This window comes from Coregonus clupeaformis, chromosome 31, assembly GCF_020615455.1.
Source record: "Coregonus clupeaformis isolate EN_2021a chromosome 31, ASM2061545v1, whole genome shotgun sequence".
NCBI classification, from domain to species: Eukaryota; Metazoa; Chordata; class Actinopteri; order Salmoniformes; family Salmonidae; genus Coregonus; species Coregonus clupeaformis.
The window spans coordinates 39,839,200-39,856,610 of NC_059222.1; the positions used below are offsets into that span (position 1 = coordinate 39,839,200).

General features: G+C 44.7%; 1 protein-coding gene across 1 annotated transcript in view; it reads left to right on the plus strand.

The window, feature by feature from the left end:
• The window catches only part of LOC121547870 (ankyrin repeat and fibronectin type-III domain-containing protein 1-like), a 116,051-nt gene that overhangs the window by 39,202 nt on the left and 59,438 nt on the right, over positions 1–17,411 (plus strand). Inside the window, 2 exon segments of the mRNA XM_045209729.1 lie at positions 9,856–9,953; positions 11,308–11,398. Coding sequence (XP_045065664.1) covers positions 9,856–9,953; positions 11,308–11,398 — 189 coding nt within the window.

Genomic DNA, 17,411 nt, shown 5'->3' on the forward strand with positions numbered 1-17,411 from the left:
CTTCCTCTGGCCATCCTGGTATTGGTCGGACAGTGCACTGCCTTAGTGGAAAGTACTGGTGGCCCACTTTAGCTAAGGACGTGAGGGTTTATGTTTTCTCCTGCTCGGTGTGCGCCCAGTGTAAGGCGCCTAGACAACTACCCAGAGGGAAATTACAACCCCTACCCGTTCCACAACGACCGTGGTCTCACCTCCCACCGGGAGAATGGTAGCGCCCAGCAGCCTATTGCTCTGATTCCTGGACATGTACAATCGATCAAGCCGGGCTGCACTCACCTTTGCCCCAAAGACCTTCACCCATGTACAGTTGAAATCGAAAGTTTACATACACTTAGGTTGGAGTCGGTTAGGACATCTACTTTGTGCATGACACAAGTAATTTTTACAACAATTGTTTACAGACAGATTATTTCACTTATAATTCACTGTATCACAATTCCAGTGGGTCAGAAGTTTGAATACACTAAGTTGACGGTGCCTTTAAACAGCTTGGAAAATTCCAGAAAATTATGTCATGGCTTTAGAAGCTTCTGATAGGCTAATTGACATCATTTGAGTCAATTGGAGGTGTACCTGTGGATGTATTTCAAGGTGTACCTTCAAACTCAGTGCCTCTTTGCTTGATATCATGGGAAAATCAAAATAAATCAGCCAAGACCTCAGACAAAAAAAATTGTAGACCTCCACAAGTTTTCCAAACGCCTGAAGGTACCATGTTCATCTGTACAAACAATAGTACGCAAGTATAAACACCATGGGACCATGCAGCCGTCATACCACTCAGGAAGGAGATGCGTTCTGTCTCCTAGAGATGAACGTACTTTGGTGCGAAAAGTGCAAATCAATCCCAGAATAACAGCAAAGGACCTTGTGAAGATGCTGGAGGAAACAGGTACAAAAGTATCTATATCCACAGTAAAACGAGTCCTATATTGACATAACCTGAAAGGCCGCTCAGCAAGGAAGAAGCCACTGCTCCAAAACCGCCATAAAAAAGCCAGACTACGGTTTGCAACTGCACATGGGGACAAAGATTGTACTTTTTGGAGAAATGTCCTCTGGTCTGATGAAACAAAAATATAACTGTTTGGCTATAACGACCATCGTTATGTTTGGAGGAAAAAGGGGATGGCTTGCAAGCCGAAGAACACCATCCCAACTGTGAAGCACGGGGGTGGCAGCATCATGCTGTGGGGGTGCTTTTCTGCAGGAGGGACTGGTGCACTTCACAAAATAGATGGCATCATGAGGAAGGAAAAATATGTGGATATATTGAAGCAACATCTCAAGACATCAGTCAGGAAGTTAAAGCTTGGTCGCAAATGGGTCTTCCAAATGGACAATGACCCCAAGCATACTTCCAAAGTTGTGGCAAAATGGCTTAAGGACAACAAAGTCAAGGTATTGGAGTGGCCATCACAAAGCCCTGACCTCAATCCTATAGAAAATATGTGGGCAAAATTGAAAAAGCATGTGCGAGCAAGGAGGCCTACAAACCTGACTCAGTTACACCAGCTCTGTCAGGAGGAATGGGCCAAAATTCACCCAACTTATTGTGGGAAGCTTATGGAAGACTACCCGACACATTTGACCCAAGTTAAACAATTTAAAGGCAATGCTACCAAATACTAATTGAGTGTATGTAAACTTCTGACCCACTGGGAATGTGATGAAAGAAATAAAAGCTGAAATAAATCATTCTCTCTACTATTATTCTACTCACATTCTTAAAATACAGTGGTGATCCTAACTGACCTAAGACAGGGAATGTTTACTAGGATTAAATGTCAGGAATTGTGAAAAACTGAGTTTAAATGTATTTGGCTAAGGCGTATGTAAACCTCCGACTTCAACTGTATACTGTCTTGTGTTGGGATGTCTACTTCTCCAAACATCCATTAGGTCAAATTGATTAATGATGTCCCTTAACACCCCCACTGAGCCTGAATGAGGCTTCTCCCCATTTCTGTCTTTCGTCAAATCCATCATACAGTTCCTGTCCCCACCGACCACCAGCGTCTCCTCAGGCGATACCTTTGAGAGTTCCTGTCTAAAACACCCAAATAGAAGCCCCCTCTCTCTCCCTGTGTTAGGCGCATACACATTTATAAAGACAAAACCCCTGATGTTAATTTCTGCTTTTACTACAAGCAGTCTACCCCTACACACCTCTTTTGAGGAGCACATTTTTACAGACAGACCCTGTACAAAATGGACTGCCACCCCTGCACTAACATTTGTCCCATGGCTCAGCACACTTGCCCCATTCCACCAGAGCCCCCAATCAACTTCATTCACCACATCACTATGCGTCTCCTGCAGAAACAACACATGTACTTTTTTTTTTTTACATATTCACCGAACGCACTCCTCTTTCCTGCATCTCTGGCGCCATTAATATTAAGCGAGCCTACCCAAAGAGTCTCCATAAGAAGTGGGAGAAAAGCCAGCAAAGAAAGAGACCAATAGCAAAGCTCAAAAAGCCCCAGTGCCAGAAAGAAAACTTTAATCTAAACAGTGTCTGAAGGTGGACCTTTACGCATGGTTGTGACCCACTTCCTCAACCTAAACCGTTTCCTGGGTGAGAGGACACCATGCCCCTCATTTTTCATAGCATGTTGTACTGATCTTATAAACTTTCCCGGATCGCAAAAACAAAAAGCCTCAATTAACTTTTTTCCCCTTAGTCTCATTCAGGAACCTTGACAGTTCCCTCACCGTGTACTTTGACCCCTCTGACTGACTGGCTGTCAGCTCTGGACCCATTGAGGAGGAGACTGAAAATAAATCCTCCTCATCGTTCTCTTCCTCAGACTCACCTTCCTCCTCCTCATCTCCATCTCCCATCCAGACCACCTGCCCTTTCTCTCTGGTCGGGGCCTCTCCCCCAGCACCAGGCAAAGTTTCCTTGGTGCCTTTCACCACACCAGCCTCTGCCCTCTCACCTCCTTTCTTCTCCCTCTTTTTCCTCTTCCGCTTGACACCCTCTTCTGGCCCCCCTAGTCGCTCAACCTTCCCCACTATACTCTCCTCATCCACTAGCATAACCTGACTAAGCCCAGCCTCATCTACACCACCATCCATGACATGACTAGACCCAGTCTCAGCTACACCATCATCCATAACATGACTACACCCAGCCTCATCTACACCACCATCCATAACATGACTAGACCCAGCCTCAGCTACACCACCATCCATAGCATGACTAGACCCAGCCTCACCTACACCACCATCTCCCAAATCCCCACACTCAAAGCACCGTAGACTATCTGTGCAGGTAAAACCTGCGTAGAGCCCCTCCCCATGCCTCACTTTAAACTGCACATTTAACTGTTGCTCATTGTTATTCAGAAACATGAACACTTGCCTCCGGAACGAAACAACATGCTTGACGGCATCTGCCTGAAAACCTGCCGACAGTACACGAAAACCACTAGCAAACTTACCAAAATGACTCAGCTCCTTCCTGATTTGATCATCCGTAATAAACGGAGGCAAATTTGCATCTACCACCCTAGTCAAAGGGGTAGAAAGAGGAGAAATTGGCACCAACACACCCCTTACAAATATTCCACTAGAAATGAGCCTACCCACCAAATTTGCTCTTTTCATGAACACAACCACAGCTTTGTTCATTCTGGAAGCGGAATGTATAAATTCAGCTCCTACCTGTTCGCCGACCACGAGCAGAACCTCCTCCACCTTAATTCTATTATTGGGAACACACCTGAATCCATGCCGTAATGACAGCGTCTCCTGCGCGCTAGGCTGCGAAGCCATCGCTCACGCCACACCGTTCAAAACCCCCAGGAAACTAAACCTCTGTCCTCGTCCTCCCTAACTTTGGGTACCACTAAAGCAAACAGTGCATTAAGCACCATAGAAAAGAAAATTTGAAAGAAAAGACCAAGGAAAGAATCAAGAAAATAAGTTAGGACAGAGCCCTCCACACCAAACACTCAAACTGCAAAAAAAAAAAAAAGAGAGAGCGAGAGAGGACGCACGACTCTCGACCTTTGCCTCTCCCGTGTCCATACGGGAGTTGCAGCGATGGGATAAGACTGTCACTACCAATTGGATACCATGAAATTGGGGTGAACCCCCCCCAAAAAAAGAACAGTACACCCTAGACCCATCACAGCCGGACAAACAGCACCCCTCCTGATTACCCCCCCCACACCCACTGAGGACATACACAAGCCACAGATTGTACTCCTTATGGACTCAAATGGGAAATGCATACAAGAAAATAAACTTTTTCCCAAACACACATTGTCTAAACGTTGGTGTCCAAACACCCAGAGCGCCATAGATCTTCTGTCTGAGGACCAACTAGGATCACCCAGCCACATAATAATACACACAGGCACAAATGACCTGAGAACACAGCAGGAAAGTGTGGCCAAAGCACTCAAGGTAGTGATAGAAAAAGCTTATTCTACTTTCCCCAAACGCACAAGTGTTTATCTCAACCCTGCTACCATGACGACTTCCACCCTGCTACCATACAGCAGGTAAATGCAAGTATTTCCCGTGACTGTGCCTCAAAACCAAATGTCTACCTGGCCCACCACTCCACTCTGGACTTGAACAGCCTTTACGATCAGGTCCACCTATACAAGGCAGCAGTGCCCACCTTCGCCCGGACCCTAAAGGATATCGCCCTCAACCGCAGACCCAACACTTCACACAGGAGCAACAGATCAACAGACACCCCGCCCTGACCAGCGAGACACTCTCCCAGACCCACCCCAACCAATTAACACCCCCCCAAGTCAACCATGCCCACACCCCATTTAGGCCCCCTCAGATCAGACCTATGCCCCTCCTACCCACCCCATGCCCCCCAGTCCCGCAAAGAGGGCCTCAACATGAAAGTCACACATATGCCCAGGCCGTGAGCAGGCAAACAGGCCCAACCCCCACTCTTTCACTAGCCCAAGCCAATGGCATGTTCCAGATGCTCAGCAGGCTCTGCTCACAATTACTGCCATGAGGCCAAACCACACGACCAACAACATTAGACACTTTATGGAACACAAAGCCTTCACTATTTCATCCTGAAATATCCAAGGCCTGAGGTCATCTGCCTTTGGCCTAAAGAGCAAGAACCTGGACTTCACCAAAGAAATCGGAAACACAGACATTGTCATCCTACAAGAAACATGGTTACAGAGAGCTGGTAGTCCAATCCACCAAACTACCAGGTGTCAAACAGGGAAGGGACTCAGGAGGTATGCTAATTTGGTATAGAGCAGACCTAACTCACTCTATTAAATTAATCAAAACATTTGGCTAGAAATTCAAAAGGAAATTATCTCAACAGAGATAAAAATGTCCTCCTGTGTGCTACCGATATCCCCCCACTAGAATCCCCATACTTTAATGAAGAAAGCTTCTCCATCCTGGAGGGGGAAATCAATCATTTCCAGACCCAGGGACATGTACTAGTCTGTGGCGACCTAAATGCCAGAACTGGACAAGAACCTGACACCCTCAGCACACAGGGGGACAAACACCTATCTGGAGGTGACAGCATTCCCTCCCCCATATGCCCCCCTAGGCACAACTACGACAACATAACCAACAAAAATGGGTCACAACTCCTGCAGCTCTGTCGCACGCTGGGTATGTACATAGTCAATGGTAGGCTTCGAGGGGACTGCTATGGTAGGTACACCTATAGCTCATCTCTTGGCAGTAGTACTGTAGACGACTTTATCACTGACCTCAACCCAGAGTCTCTCAGAGCGTTCACAGTCAGCCCACTGACCTCAACCCAGAGTCTCTCAGAGCGTTCACAGGCAGCCCACTGACACCCCTATCAGACCATAGCAAAATCACAGTCTACTTGAACAGAGCAATACTCAATTATGAGGCATCAAAGCCAAAGGAACTGAATAATATTAGGAAACGCTATAGATGGAAGGAAAGTAGCGTCGAAACCTACCAAAAAACAATTAGGCAACAACAAATTCAATCCCTTTTAGACAACTTCCTGGACAAAACGTTCCACTGTAACTTGGCAGTAGAAAACCTAAACAGTATATTTGACCTCTCAGCTTCCCTATCAAATCTAAAAATCTCTAACAGAAAACCGAAGAAAAGTAACAAGAATGACAAATGGTTTGATGAGGAATGCAAAAACCTAAGAAAGAAATTGAGAAACCTATCCAACCAAAAACGTAGAGACCCAGAACACCTGAGCCTACGCCTTCACTATGGTGAATCACTAAAACAATACAGAAATACACTACGGGCGGCAGGTAGCTTAGTGGTTAAGAGCGTTGTGCCAGTAACCGAAAGGTCGCTGGTTCTAATCCCCGAGCTGACTAGGTGAAAAATATGTCGATGTGCCCTTGAGCAAGGCACTTAACCCTAATTGCTCCTGTAAGTCGCTCTGGATAAGAGTGTCTGCTAAATGACAACAAAAACTAAAACAAAGGAACAGAAATCAGCTCAATGTAATTGAAGAATCCATAGACTCTAACCACTTCTGGGAAAATTGGAAAACAAACACCAAGAGCTCTCTATCCAAAGCAGAGATGTATGGGTAAACCACTTCTCTAATCATTTTGGTCCCTATAACAAAAAACAAACAGCAAAAAAATATACATGATCAAATGCAAATCTTAGAATCAACTATTAAAGACTACCAGAACCCACTGGATTCTCCAATTACATTGAATGAACTACAGGACAAAATACAAACCCTCCAACCCAAAAAGGCTTGTGGTGTTGATGGTATCCTCAATGAAATGATAAAATATACAGACCACAAATTCCAATTGGCTATACTTAAACTCTTTAACATCATCCTTAGCTCTGGCATCTTCCTCAATATTTGGAACCAAGGACTGATAACCCCAATCCACAAAAGTGGAGACAAATTTGACCCCAATAACTACCGTGGGATATCCGTCAACAGCAACCTTGGGAAAATCCTCTGCATTACCATCAACAGCAGACTAGTTCATTTCCTCAGTGAAAACAATGTACTGAGCAAATGTTAAATTGGCTTTTTACCAAATTACCGTACAACAGACCACATATTCACCCTGCACACCCTAATTGACAAATAAACAAACCAAAACAAAGGCAAAGTCTTCTCATGCTTTGTTGATTTCAAAAAGGCTTTTGACTCAATTTGGCATGAGGGTCTGCTATACAAATTGATGAAAAGTGGCGTTGGGGGAAAAACATACAACAATATAAAATCCATGTACACAAACAACAAGTGTGCAGTTAAAATTGGCAAAAAACACACACATTTCTTTCCACAGGGCCGTGGGGTGAGACAGGGATGCAGTTTAAGCCCCACCCTCTTCAACATATATATCAATGAATTGGCGAGGGCACTAGAACAGTCTGCAGCACCCGGCCTCACCCTACTAGAATCTGAAGTCAAATGTCTACTGTTTGCTGATGATCTGGTGCTTCTGTCACCAACCAAGGAGGGCCTACAGCAGCACCTAGATCTTCTGCACAGATTCTGTCAGACCTGGGCCCTGACAGTGAATCTCAGTAAGACAAAAATAATGGTATTCCAAAAAAGGTCCAGTTGCCAGGACCACAAATACAAATTCCATCTGCCCTTGAGCACACAAAAAACGATACATACCTCGGCCTAAACATCAGCGCCACAGATAACTTCCACAAAGCTCAACCAAATCTTGAGAAAACAAAAAGAGAATTACTTGACACATTGGAAAGAATTAACAAAAAGAACAGAGCAAACTAGAATGCTATTTGGCCCTAAACAGAGAGTACACATTGGCAGAATACCTGACCACTGTGACTGACCGAAACTTAAGGAAAGCTTTGACTATGTACAGACTCAGTGAGCATAGCCTTGCTATTGAGAAAGGCCGCCGTAGGCAGACCTGGCTCTCAAGAGAAGACAGGCTATGTGCACACTGCCCACAAAATGAGGTAGAAACTGAGCTGCACTTCCTAACTTTTGTTTACTATCTACTTCACTTGCTTTGGCAATGTTAACATACGTTTCCCATGCCAATAAAGCCCTTACATTTAAATTGAATTGATTTGAGAGAGAGAGAGAGAGAGAGAGAGAGAGAGAGATAGAGGCCTGGCTTTCCAAGAGAGACAAGCTATGTGCACAACACTGTATATATACATAATATGACATTTGAAATGTCTTTATGCTTTTGGAACTTCTGAGTGTAATGTTTACTGTTAATATTTGTTTATTTCACTTTTGTTTACTATCTACTTCACTTGCTTTCTCAATGTTAACATAAAGCCCTTAAATTGAAATTAAATTGAAATTGAGAGAGAGAGAGAGAGAGAGAGAGAGAGAGAGAGAGAGAGAGAGAGAGAGAGAGAGAGCGAGAGAGAGACCGGGGAGAGAGAGAGAGAGAGAGAGAGAGACCTGGCTCTCAAGAGAAGACAGGCTATGTGCACACTGCCCACAAAATGAGGTGGAAACTGAGCTGCACTTCCTAACCTCCTGCCAAATGTACGACCATATTAGAGACACATATTTCCCTCAGATTACACAGATACACAAAGAATTTGAAAACAAACCCCCATATCTACATGGTGAAGTAAACAAATTCAATTTTGATAAACTCCCATATCTATTAGGTGAAATACCGCAGTGTGCCATCACAGCAGCAAGATTTGTGACCTGTTGGCACAAGAAAAGGGCAACCAGTGAAGAACAAACAACATTGTAAATACAACCCATATTTATTTATTTTCCCTTTTGTACTTTAACTACATTTGAAATGTCTTTATTATTTTGGAACGTTAGTGAGTGTAATGTTTACTGTAAAAAAATTTATAGTTTATTTCAATTTTGTTTATTATCTATTTCACTTGCTTTGGCAATGTAAACATTTGTTTCCCATGCCAATAAAGCCCTTAAATTGAAATTGAATTGAATTGAGAGAGAGAGAGAGAGAGAGAGAGAGAGAGAGAGAGAGAGAGAGAGAGAGAGAGAGAGAGAGAGAGAGAGAAGAGAGAGAGAGAGAGAGAGAGAGAGAGAGAGAGAGAGAGAGAGAGAGAGAGAGGAGAGAGAGAGAGAGAGAGAGAGAGAGAGAGAGAGAGAGAGAGAGAGAGAGAGAGAGAGAGAGAGAGAGAGAGAGAGAGAGAGAGAGAGAGAGAGAGAAAGAGAGAGAGAGAGAGAGAGAGAGAGAGAGAGAGAGAGAGAGAGAGAGAGAGAGAGAGAGAGAGAGAGAGAGAGAGAGAGAGAGAGAGAGAGAGAGAGAGAGAGAGAGAGAGAGAGAGAGAGAGAGAGAGAGAGAGAGAGAGAGAGAGAGAGAGAGAGAGAGAGAGAGAGAGAGAGAGAGAGAGAGAGAGAGAGAGAGAGAGAGAGAGAGAGAGAGAGAGAGAGAGAGAGAGAGAGAGAGAGAGAGAGAGAGAGAGAGAGAGAGAGAGAGAGAGAGAGAGAGAGAGAGAGAGAGAGAGAGAGAGATGGTGAAAGCGAGGGACACCACACGCCTCAAGGCATTAGTAGCCCAATGAGAAGGTTAATAGTGTAATACACAGCACCAGGGGACCTATTGATTTTTAATAAGGAGAGAGGACACACACACACACACACACAGACACATACATACACACACACACACACACATACATGTAGTCCCCTGTAGCTCAGTTGGTAGAGCATGGCGCTTGCAACGCCAGGGTTGTGGGTTCGTTTCCCACGGGGGGCCAGTATGAAAATGTATGCACTCACTAACTGTAAGTCGCTCTGGATAAGAGTGTCTGCTAAATGACTAAAATTAAAAAAATGTAAATACACACAGCCTGTGGTGTTAATGTCTGTGAGTATTTGTAATGCTGACTGTGCGTGTGCGTGCATGCGTGTTTGTGTTATTACAGTGGAGTGGAGCTGTCTAAAGGACTTTTCATTGCTGGCTGGAGACATGGTGTTGGAAAACCTACAGACACTCAAGTGTACCATCAACAGCCTTACCATGGTAAATAATGAAGGAACACAAAGAGAGAGAGAGGAAGATAGAGAGAGAGGAACACAGAGAGAGGTGCACAGAGAGAGAGGTGCACAGAGAGAGAGGAGCACAGAGAGAGAGGAGCACAGAGAGAGAGGAGCACAGAGAGAGAGGAACACAGAGAGAGAGGAACACAGAGAGAGAGGAGCACAGAGAGAGAGGAGCACACAGAGAGAAAGGAAGATAGAGAGAGAGGAGCACAGAGAGAGAGGAACACAGAGAGGTGCACAGAGAGAGAGGTACACAGAGAGAGAGAGGAGCACAGAGAGAGAGAGGAGCACAGAGAGAGAGAGGAACACAGAGAGAGAGGAACACAGAGAGAGAGGAACACAGAGAGAGAGGAGCACAGAGAGAGAGGAACACAGAGAGAGAGGAACACAGAGAGAGAGAAGGGAAGAGAGAGAGGAGCAGAGAGAGAGGAGTACAGAGAGAGAGGAGTACAGAGAGAGAGGAACACAGAGAGAGAGGAACACAGAGACAGAGAGGAGCACAGAGAGAGAGGAACACGAGAGAGAGGAGCACAGAGAGAGAGGAGCACAGAGAGAGAGAGGAGCACAGAGAGAGAGAGGAGCACAGAGAGAGAGAGGATCACAGAGAGAGAGGAACACAGAGAGAGAGGAGCACAGAGAGAGAGGAGCACAGAGAGAGAGAGGAGCACAGAGAGAGAGGAGCACAGAGAGAGAGGAACACAGAGAGAGAGGAGCACAGAGAGGTGCACAGAGAGAGAGGAACACAGAGAGAGAGAGGAGCACAGAGAGAGAGGAATACGAGAGAGAGGTGCACAGAGAGAGAGGAGCACAGAGAGAGAGGAACACAGAGAGAGAGGAGCACAGAGAGAGAGGAACACAGAGAGAGAGGAGTGTACCGAGAGAGAAGAGTGTGCAGTAATTGAGTGGGCGAGTATAGGAGGAGGGTATGATGGAGGGAGGAAGTAAAGGAGTGTGGAAATGACTTAGTAATGGCACAGTAATGGAGTGAGGGGGTGAATGAGGGCAAAGAGCTATGGAGCCTGCATCCCAAATGGCACCCTATTCCTTATAAAGTGCACTACTTTTGATGAGGCCTCATCGGGCAATGTTACAAAAGCAGGGAATAGGGTGCCATTTGGGACACAGTCTAAAAGTCACCATTATAGCATGTTGCCCTAATTTAACCCCATCACTCTGTCCATAACACTGTGTATGTGTGTGTGTGTGTGTGTGTGTGTGTGTGTGTGTGTGTGTGTGTGTGTGTGTGTGTGTGTGTGTGTGTGTGTGTGTGTGTGTGTGTGTGTGTGTGTGTGTGTGTGTGTGTGTGTGTGTGTGTGTCTGTGTGTGTTTTCTAGGGGAGGCTGTACTATGTCCAAGTGTCAGCCTACAACATGAAGGGTTGGGGTCCACCTCAGCCGTCTCTACCCCCCTCCGCTTCACCCTCCAGTGAGTCCATGACTTTATTAGGTTTTAAATCAAAACTTTATTGAATGTACCTTCATACTAAATTGTAGAATCGGTCTGGGCACTGCTATAAAAACAGTAGATAAACTCAGGTTGATATTTTCGTTGGAAATGATAAGACATGTGGCACGTGTCCAGTAATGTCGTGTTCACAAAGCCTGCTATGGCAGTTTTTATCACGAAGCCTGCTATGGCAGTTTTTATCACAAAGCTGCTATGGCAGTTTTCATCACAAAGCCTGCTACGGCCGTTTTTATCAACTCCATCCTTCAGTCGGATTGAAACCCATACATGTTTTACTCCCTGTGTTCTACCTTGAGAATTAGTGATGGGGAAAAATCGATACAGTAGAGTATCGTGATATTGTATTGATTCTATGACTCCAAGTATCGATTCTCAATTTTTTAAAACAAATTATTTATATTATTGCATTTTTTTGCTAGGTAGTTAACGTTAGCTAACGCTAGTCAGCTGTACCTGCGCCAAAACTCCTGTATTTCCCCTTCTCTAGCTTGTTCTCCATCTTCTTTTTAAATGGTGAGCCAACATTTATTCAACACTTTTATTTCCATGACTGATCAAAACTAGTTTTCTTATGGCTCTCTCTTGTCCCTCTGCAGCAGACATGGTGAGCAATATGTTTGGAGCATCGAATCTCGATAAAATCATAGTATCAAATCACAATACATATCGTCTCAGCACCTAAGTATCGTGATAAAATCGTATTGTGAGGTCCATGGAAATTCGCATCCCTGTCCCAAATACCACCCATATTCCCTATATAGTGCACTACATTTGACCAGAGGCCTATGGGTCCAGGTCAAAAGTAGTGAACTATATAGGGATTAGGGTGCCATTTGGAACACAGGCGTTGTTTTCATCAGCCTGCTCCAGATAAACAGCCTGAAGACGGACAATTCAATGTGTAATTTCTTACTTCACGGCAGTACCAGTTGTTAATCACAGCAAAACAGTTGAAGCCTTAAGCTAGAGCCTTAACCCACAGTCAGGACTCAATCACGACTCTCCCTCTAACCATACATTTAGATCAGCCTTGGAGAGGATGTCCCAGATTGGCCTGAACAAAATAAGAAATGTAACGGAGAGATAGAGATGGAGAGAGGGCGAAAGGGTAATGAATAAATACTTTGTCAGGAGATGTTTAAGAACAGCAGAAGAGGAGAATAACGCAATTCAACTGCTGAGATGAGAAATCAATTTATTTAATTGTATTTAATACGTCTTCTACAAACCCAAGGACACTTTATATAATATTAATCACAAATGGACTCACACTGAGATGACTGGTCTGTTTGCAGGGCCAGCCCTAGCCTTTCAGTTTATATGGTTTAGCCTTCTGTAACTTTGTAGGCGCTTATTGCTTTATGATTGCAAGGTGTCCCGATATATTTTCCAACTGTCCTGATATCTTTTCCAACTGTCCCGATATCTTTTCCAACTGTCCCGATATCTTTTCCAACTGTCCCGATATATTTTCCAACTGTCCCGATATATTTTCCAACTGTCCCGTTATCTGGTTTTATCAATCAATCAATTTTATTTTATATAGCCCTTCTTACATCAGCTAATATCTCGAAGTGCTGTACAGAAACCCAGCCTAAAACCCCAAACAGCTAGTAATGCAGGTGTAGAAGCACGGTGGCTAGGAAAAACTCCCTAGAAAGGCGAAAACCTAGGAAGAAACCTAGAGAGGAACCAGGCTATGAGGGGTGGCCAGTCCTCTTCTGGCTGTGCCGGGTGAAGATTATAACAGAACCATGCCAAGATGTTCAAAAATGTTCATAAGTGACAAGCATGGTCAAATAATAATCAGGAATAAATCTCAGTTGGCTTTTCATAGCCGATCATTAAGAGTTGAAAACAGCAGGTCTGGGACAGGTAGGGGTTCCATAACCGCAGGCAGAACAGTTGAAACTGGAATAGCAGCAAGGCCAGGCGGACTGGGGACAGCAAGGAGTCACCACGGCCGGTAGTCCCGATGTATGGTCCTAGGTGCTCAGGTCTCTCAGTTGGCTTTTCATAGCCGATCATTAACAGTTGAAAACAGCAGGTCTGGGACAGGTAGGGGTTTCGTAAATCGCAGGCAGAACAGTTGAAACTGGAATAGCAGCAAGGCCAGGCGGACTGGGGACAGCAAGGTGTCATCATGCCCGGTAGTCCTGACGTATGGTCCTAGGGCTCAGGTTCTCAGAGAGAAAGAGAGAACGAGAGAATTAGAGAGAGCATACTTAAATTCACACAGGACACTGGATAAGACAGGAGAAGTACTCCAGGTATAACCAACTAACCCCAGCCCCCGACACATAAACTACTGCAGCATAAATACTGGAGGCTGAGACAGGAGCGGTCCGGAGACACTGTGGCCCCATCCGAAGAAACCCCCGGACAGGGCCAAACAGGAAGGATATAACCCCACCCACTCTGCCAAAGCACAGCCCCCGCACCACTAGAGGGATATCCTCAACCACCAACTTACAATCCTGAGACAAGGCCGAGTATAGCCCACAGAGGTCTCCACCACAGCACAAACCAAGGGGGGCGCCAACCCAGACAGGAAGATCACGTCAGTAACTCAACCCACTCAAGTGACGCACCCCTCCCAGGGACGGCATGAAAGAGCACCAGCAAGCCAGTGACTCAGCCCCTGCAACAGGGTTAGAGGCAGAGAACCCCAGTGGAGAGGGGAACCGGCCCGGCAGAGACAGCAAGGGCTGTTCGTTGCTCCAGAGCCTTTCCGTTCACCTTCACACTCCTGGGCCAGACTACACTCAATCATATGACCTACTGAAGAGATAAGTCTTCAGTAAAGACTTAAAGGTTGAGACCGAGTCTGCGTCTCTCACATGGGTAGGCAGACTGTTCCATAAAAATGGAGATCTATAGGAGAAAGCCCTGCCTCCCGCTGTTTGCTTAGAAATTCTAGGGACAATTAGGAGGCCTGCGTCTTGTGACCGTGAGCGTACGTATTGGTATGTACGGCAGGACCAACTCGGAAAGATAGGTAGGAGCAAGCCCATGTAACGCTTTATAGGTTAACAGTAAAACCTTGAAATCAGCCCTTGCCTTAACAGGAAGCCAGTGTAGGGAAGCTAGCACTGGAGTAATATGATCAAATTTCTTGGTTCTAGTCAGGATTCTAGCAGCCGTATTTAGCACTAACTGAAGTTTATTTAGTGCTTTATCCGGGTAGCCGGAAAATAGAGCATTGCAGTAGTCTAACCTAGAAGTAACAAATGCATGGATTAATTTTTCTGCATCATTTTTGGACAGAAAATTTCTGATTTTTGCAATGTTACGTAGATGGAAAAAAGCTGTCCTTGAAACAGTCTTGATATGTTCGTCAAAAGAGAGATCAGGGTCAAGAGTAACGCCGAGGTCCTTCACAGTTTTATTTGAGACGACTTTACAACCATCAAGATGAATTGTCAGATTTAACAGAAGATCTCTTTGTTTCTTGGGACCTAGAACAAGCATCTCTGTTTTGTCCGAGTTTAAAAGTAAAAAGTTTTCAGCCATCCACTTCCTTATGTCTGAAACACAGGCTTCTAGCGAGGGCAATTTTGGGGCTTCACCATGTTTCATTGAAATGTACAGCTGTGTGTCATCCGCATAGCAGTGAAAGTTAACATTATGTTTTCGAATAACATCCCCAAGAGGTAAAATATATAGTGAAAACAATAGTGGTCCTAAAACGGAACCTTGAGGAACACCGAAATGTACAGTTGATTTGTCGGAGGACAGACCATTCACAGAGACAAACTGATATCTTTCCGACAGGTAAGATCTAAACCAGGCCAGAACTTGTCCGTGTAGACCAATTTGGGTTTCCAGTCTCTCCAAAAGAATGTGGTGATCGATGGTGTCAAAGGCAGCACTAAGGTCTAGTAGCACGAGGACAGATGCAGAGCCTCGGTCTGACGCCATTAAAAGGTCATTTACCACCTTCACAAGTGCAGTCTCAGTGCTATGATGGGGTCTAAAACCAGACTGAAGCATTTCGTACACATTGTTTGTCTTCAGAAAGGCAGTGAGTTGCTGCGCAACAGCTTTTTCTAAAATTTTTGAGAGGAATGGAAGATTCGATATAGGCCGATAGTTTTTTATATTTTCCGGGTCAAGGTTTGGCTTTTTTCAAGAGAGGCTTTATCACTGCCACTTTTAGTGAGTTTGGTACACATCCGGTGGATAGAGAGCTGTTTATTATGTTCAACATAGGAGGGCCAAGCACAGGGAAGCAGCTCCTTCAGCAGTTTAGTAGGAATAGGATCCAGTATGCAGCTTGAAGGTTTAGAGGCCATGATTATTTTCATCATTGTGTCAAGAGATATAGTACTAAAACACTTAAGTGTCTCTCCCGATCCCAGGCCCTCGCAGAGCTGTGCAGATCCAGGACAGCTAAGCCCTGGAGGAATACGCAGATTCAAAGAGGAGTCCGTAATTTGCTTTCTAATGGTCATGATCTTTTCCTCAAAGAAGTTCATGAATTTATTACTGCTGAAGTGAAAGCCATCCTCTCTTGGGGAATGCTGCTTTTAGTTAGCTTTGCAACAGTATCAAAAAGAAATTTTGGATTATTCTTATTTTCCTCGATTAAGTTGGAAAAGTAGGATGATCGAGCAGCAGTGAGGGCTCTTCGGTACTGCACGGTACTGTCTTTCCAAGCTAGTCGGAAGACTTCCAGTTTGGTGTGGCGCCATTTCCGTTCCAATTTCCTGGAAGCTTGCTTCAAAGCTCGGGTATTTTCTGTATACCAGGGAGCTAGTTTCTTATGACAAATGTTTTTCGTTTTTAGGGGTGCAACTGCATCTAGGGTATTGCGCAAGGTTAAATTGAGTTCCTCAGTTAAGTGGTTAACTGATTTTTGTCCTCTGACGTCCTTGGGTAGGCAGAAGGAGTCTGGAAGGGCATCAAGGAATTTTTGTGTTGTCTGAGAATTTATAGCACGACTTTTGATGCTCCTTGGTTGGGGTCTGAGCAGATTATTTGTTGCGATTGCAAACGTAATAAAATGGTGGTCCGATAGTCCAGGATTTTGTGGAAAAACATTAAGATCTACAACATTTATTCCATGGGACAAAACTAGGTCCAGAGTATGACTGTGGCAGTGAGTAGGTCCAGAGACATGTTGGACAAAACCCACTGAGTCGATGATGGCTCCGAAAGACTTTTGGAGTGGGTCTGTGGACTTCTCCATGTGAATATTAAAATCACCAAAAATTAGAATATGATCTGCTATGACTACAAGGTCTGATAGGAATTCAGGAAACTCAGAGAGGAACGCTGTATATGGCCCAGGAGGCCTGTAAACAGTAGCTATAAAAAGTGATTGAGTAGGCTGCATAGATTTCATGACTAGAAGCTCAAAAGATGAAAACGCCATTTTTTTTTTGTAAATTGAAATTTGCTATCGTAAATGTTAGCAACACCTCCGCCTTTGCGGGATGCACGGGGAATATGGTCACTAGTGTAACCAGGAGGTGAGGCCTCATTTAACACAGCAAATTCATCAGGCTTAAGCCATGTTTCAGTCAGGCCAATCACATCAAGATTATGATCAGTGATTAGTTCATTGACTATGACTGCCTTTGAAGTGAGGGATCTAACATTAAGTAACCCTATTTTGAGATGTGAGGTATCACGATCTCTTTCAATAATGGCAGGAATGGAGGAGGTCTTTATCCTAATAAGATTGCTAGGGTGAACACCGCCATGTTTAGTTTTGCCCAACCTAGGTCGAGGCACAGACACAGTCTCAATGGGTATGGCTGAGCTGACTACACTGACTATGCTATTGGCAGACTCCACTAAGCTGGCAGGTTGGCTAACAGCCTGCTGCCTGGCCTGCACCCTATTTCACTGTGGGGCTAGAGGAGTTAGAGCCCTATCTATGTTGGTAGATTTTGGCATTCTAGAATTTTAATGTCCATTCTAGAATGCCAAAAGGAAACGAGTATTCAATAATGCTGTGGTATAA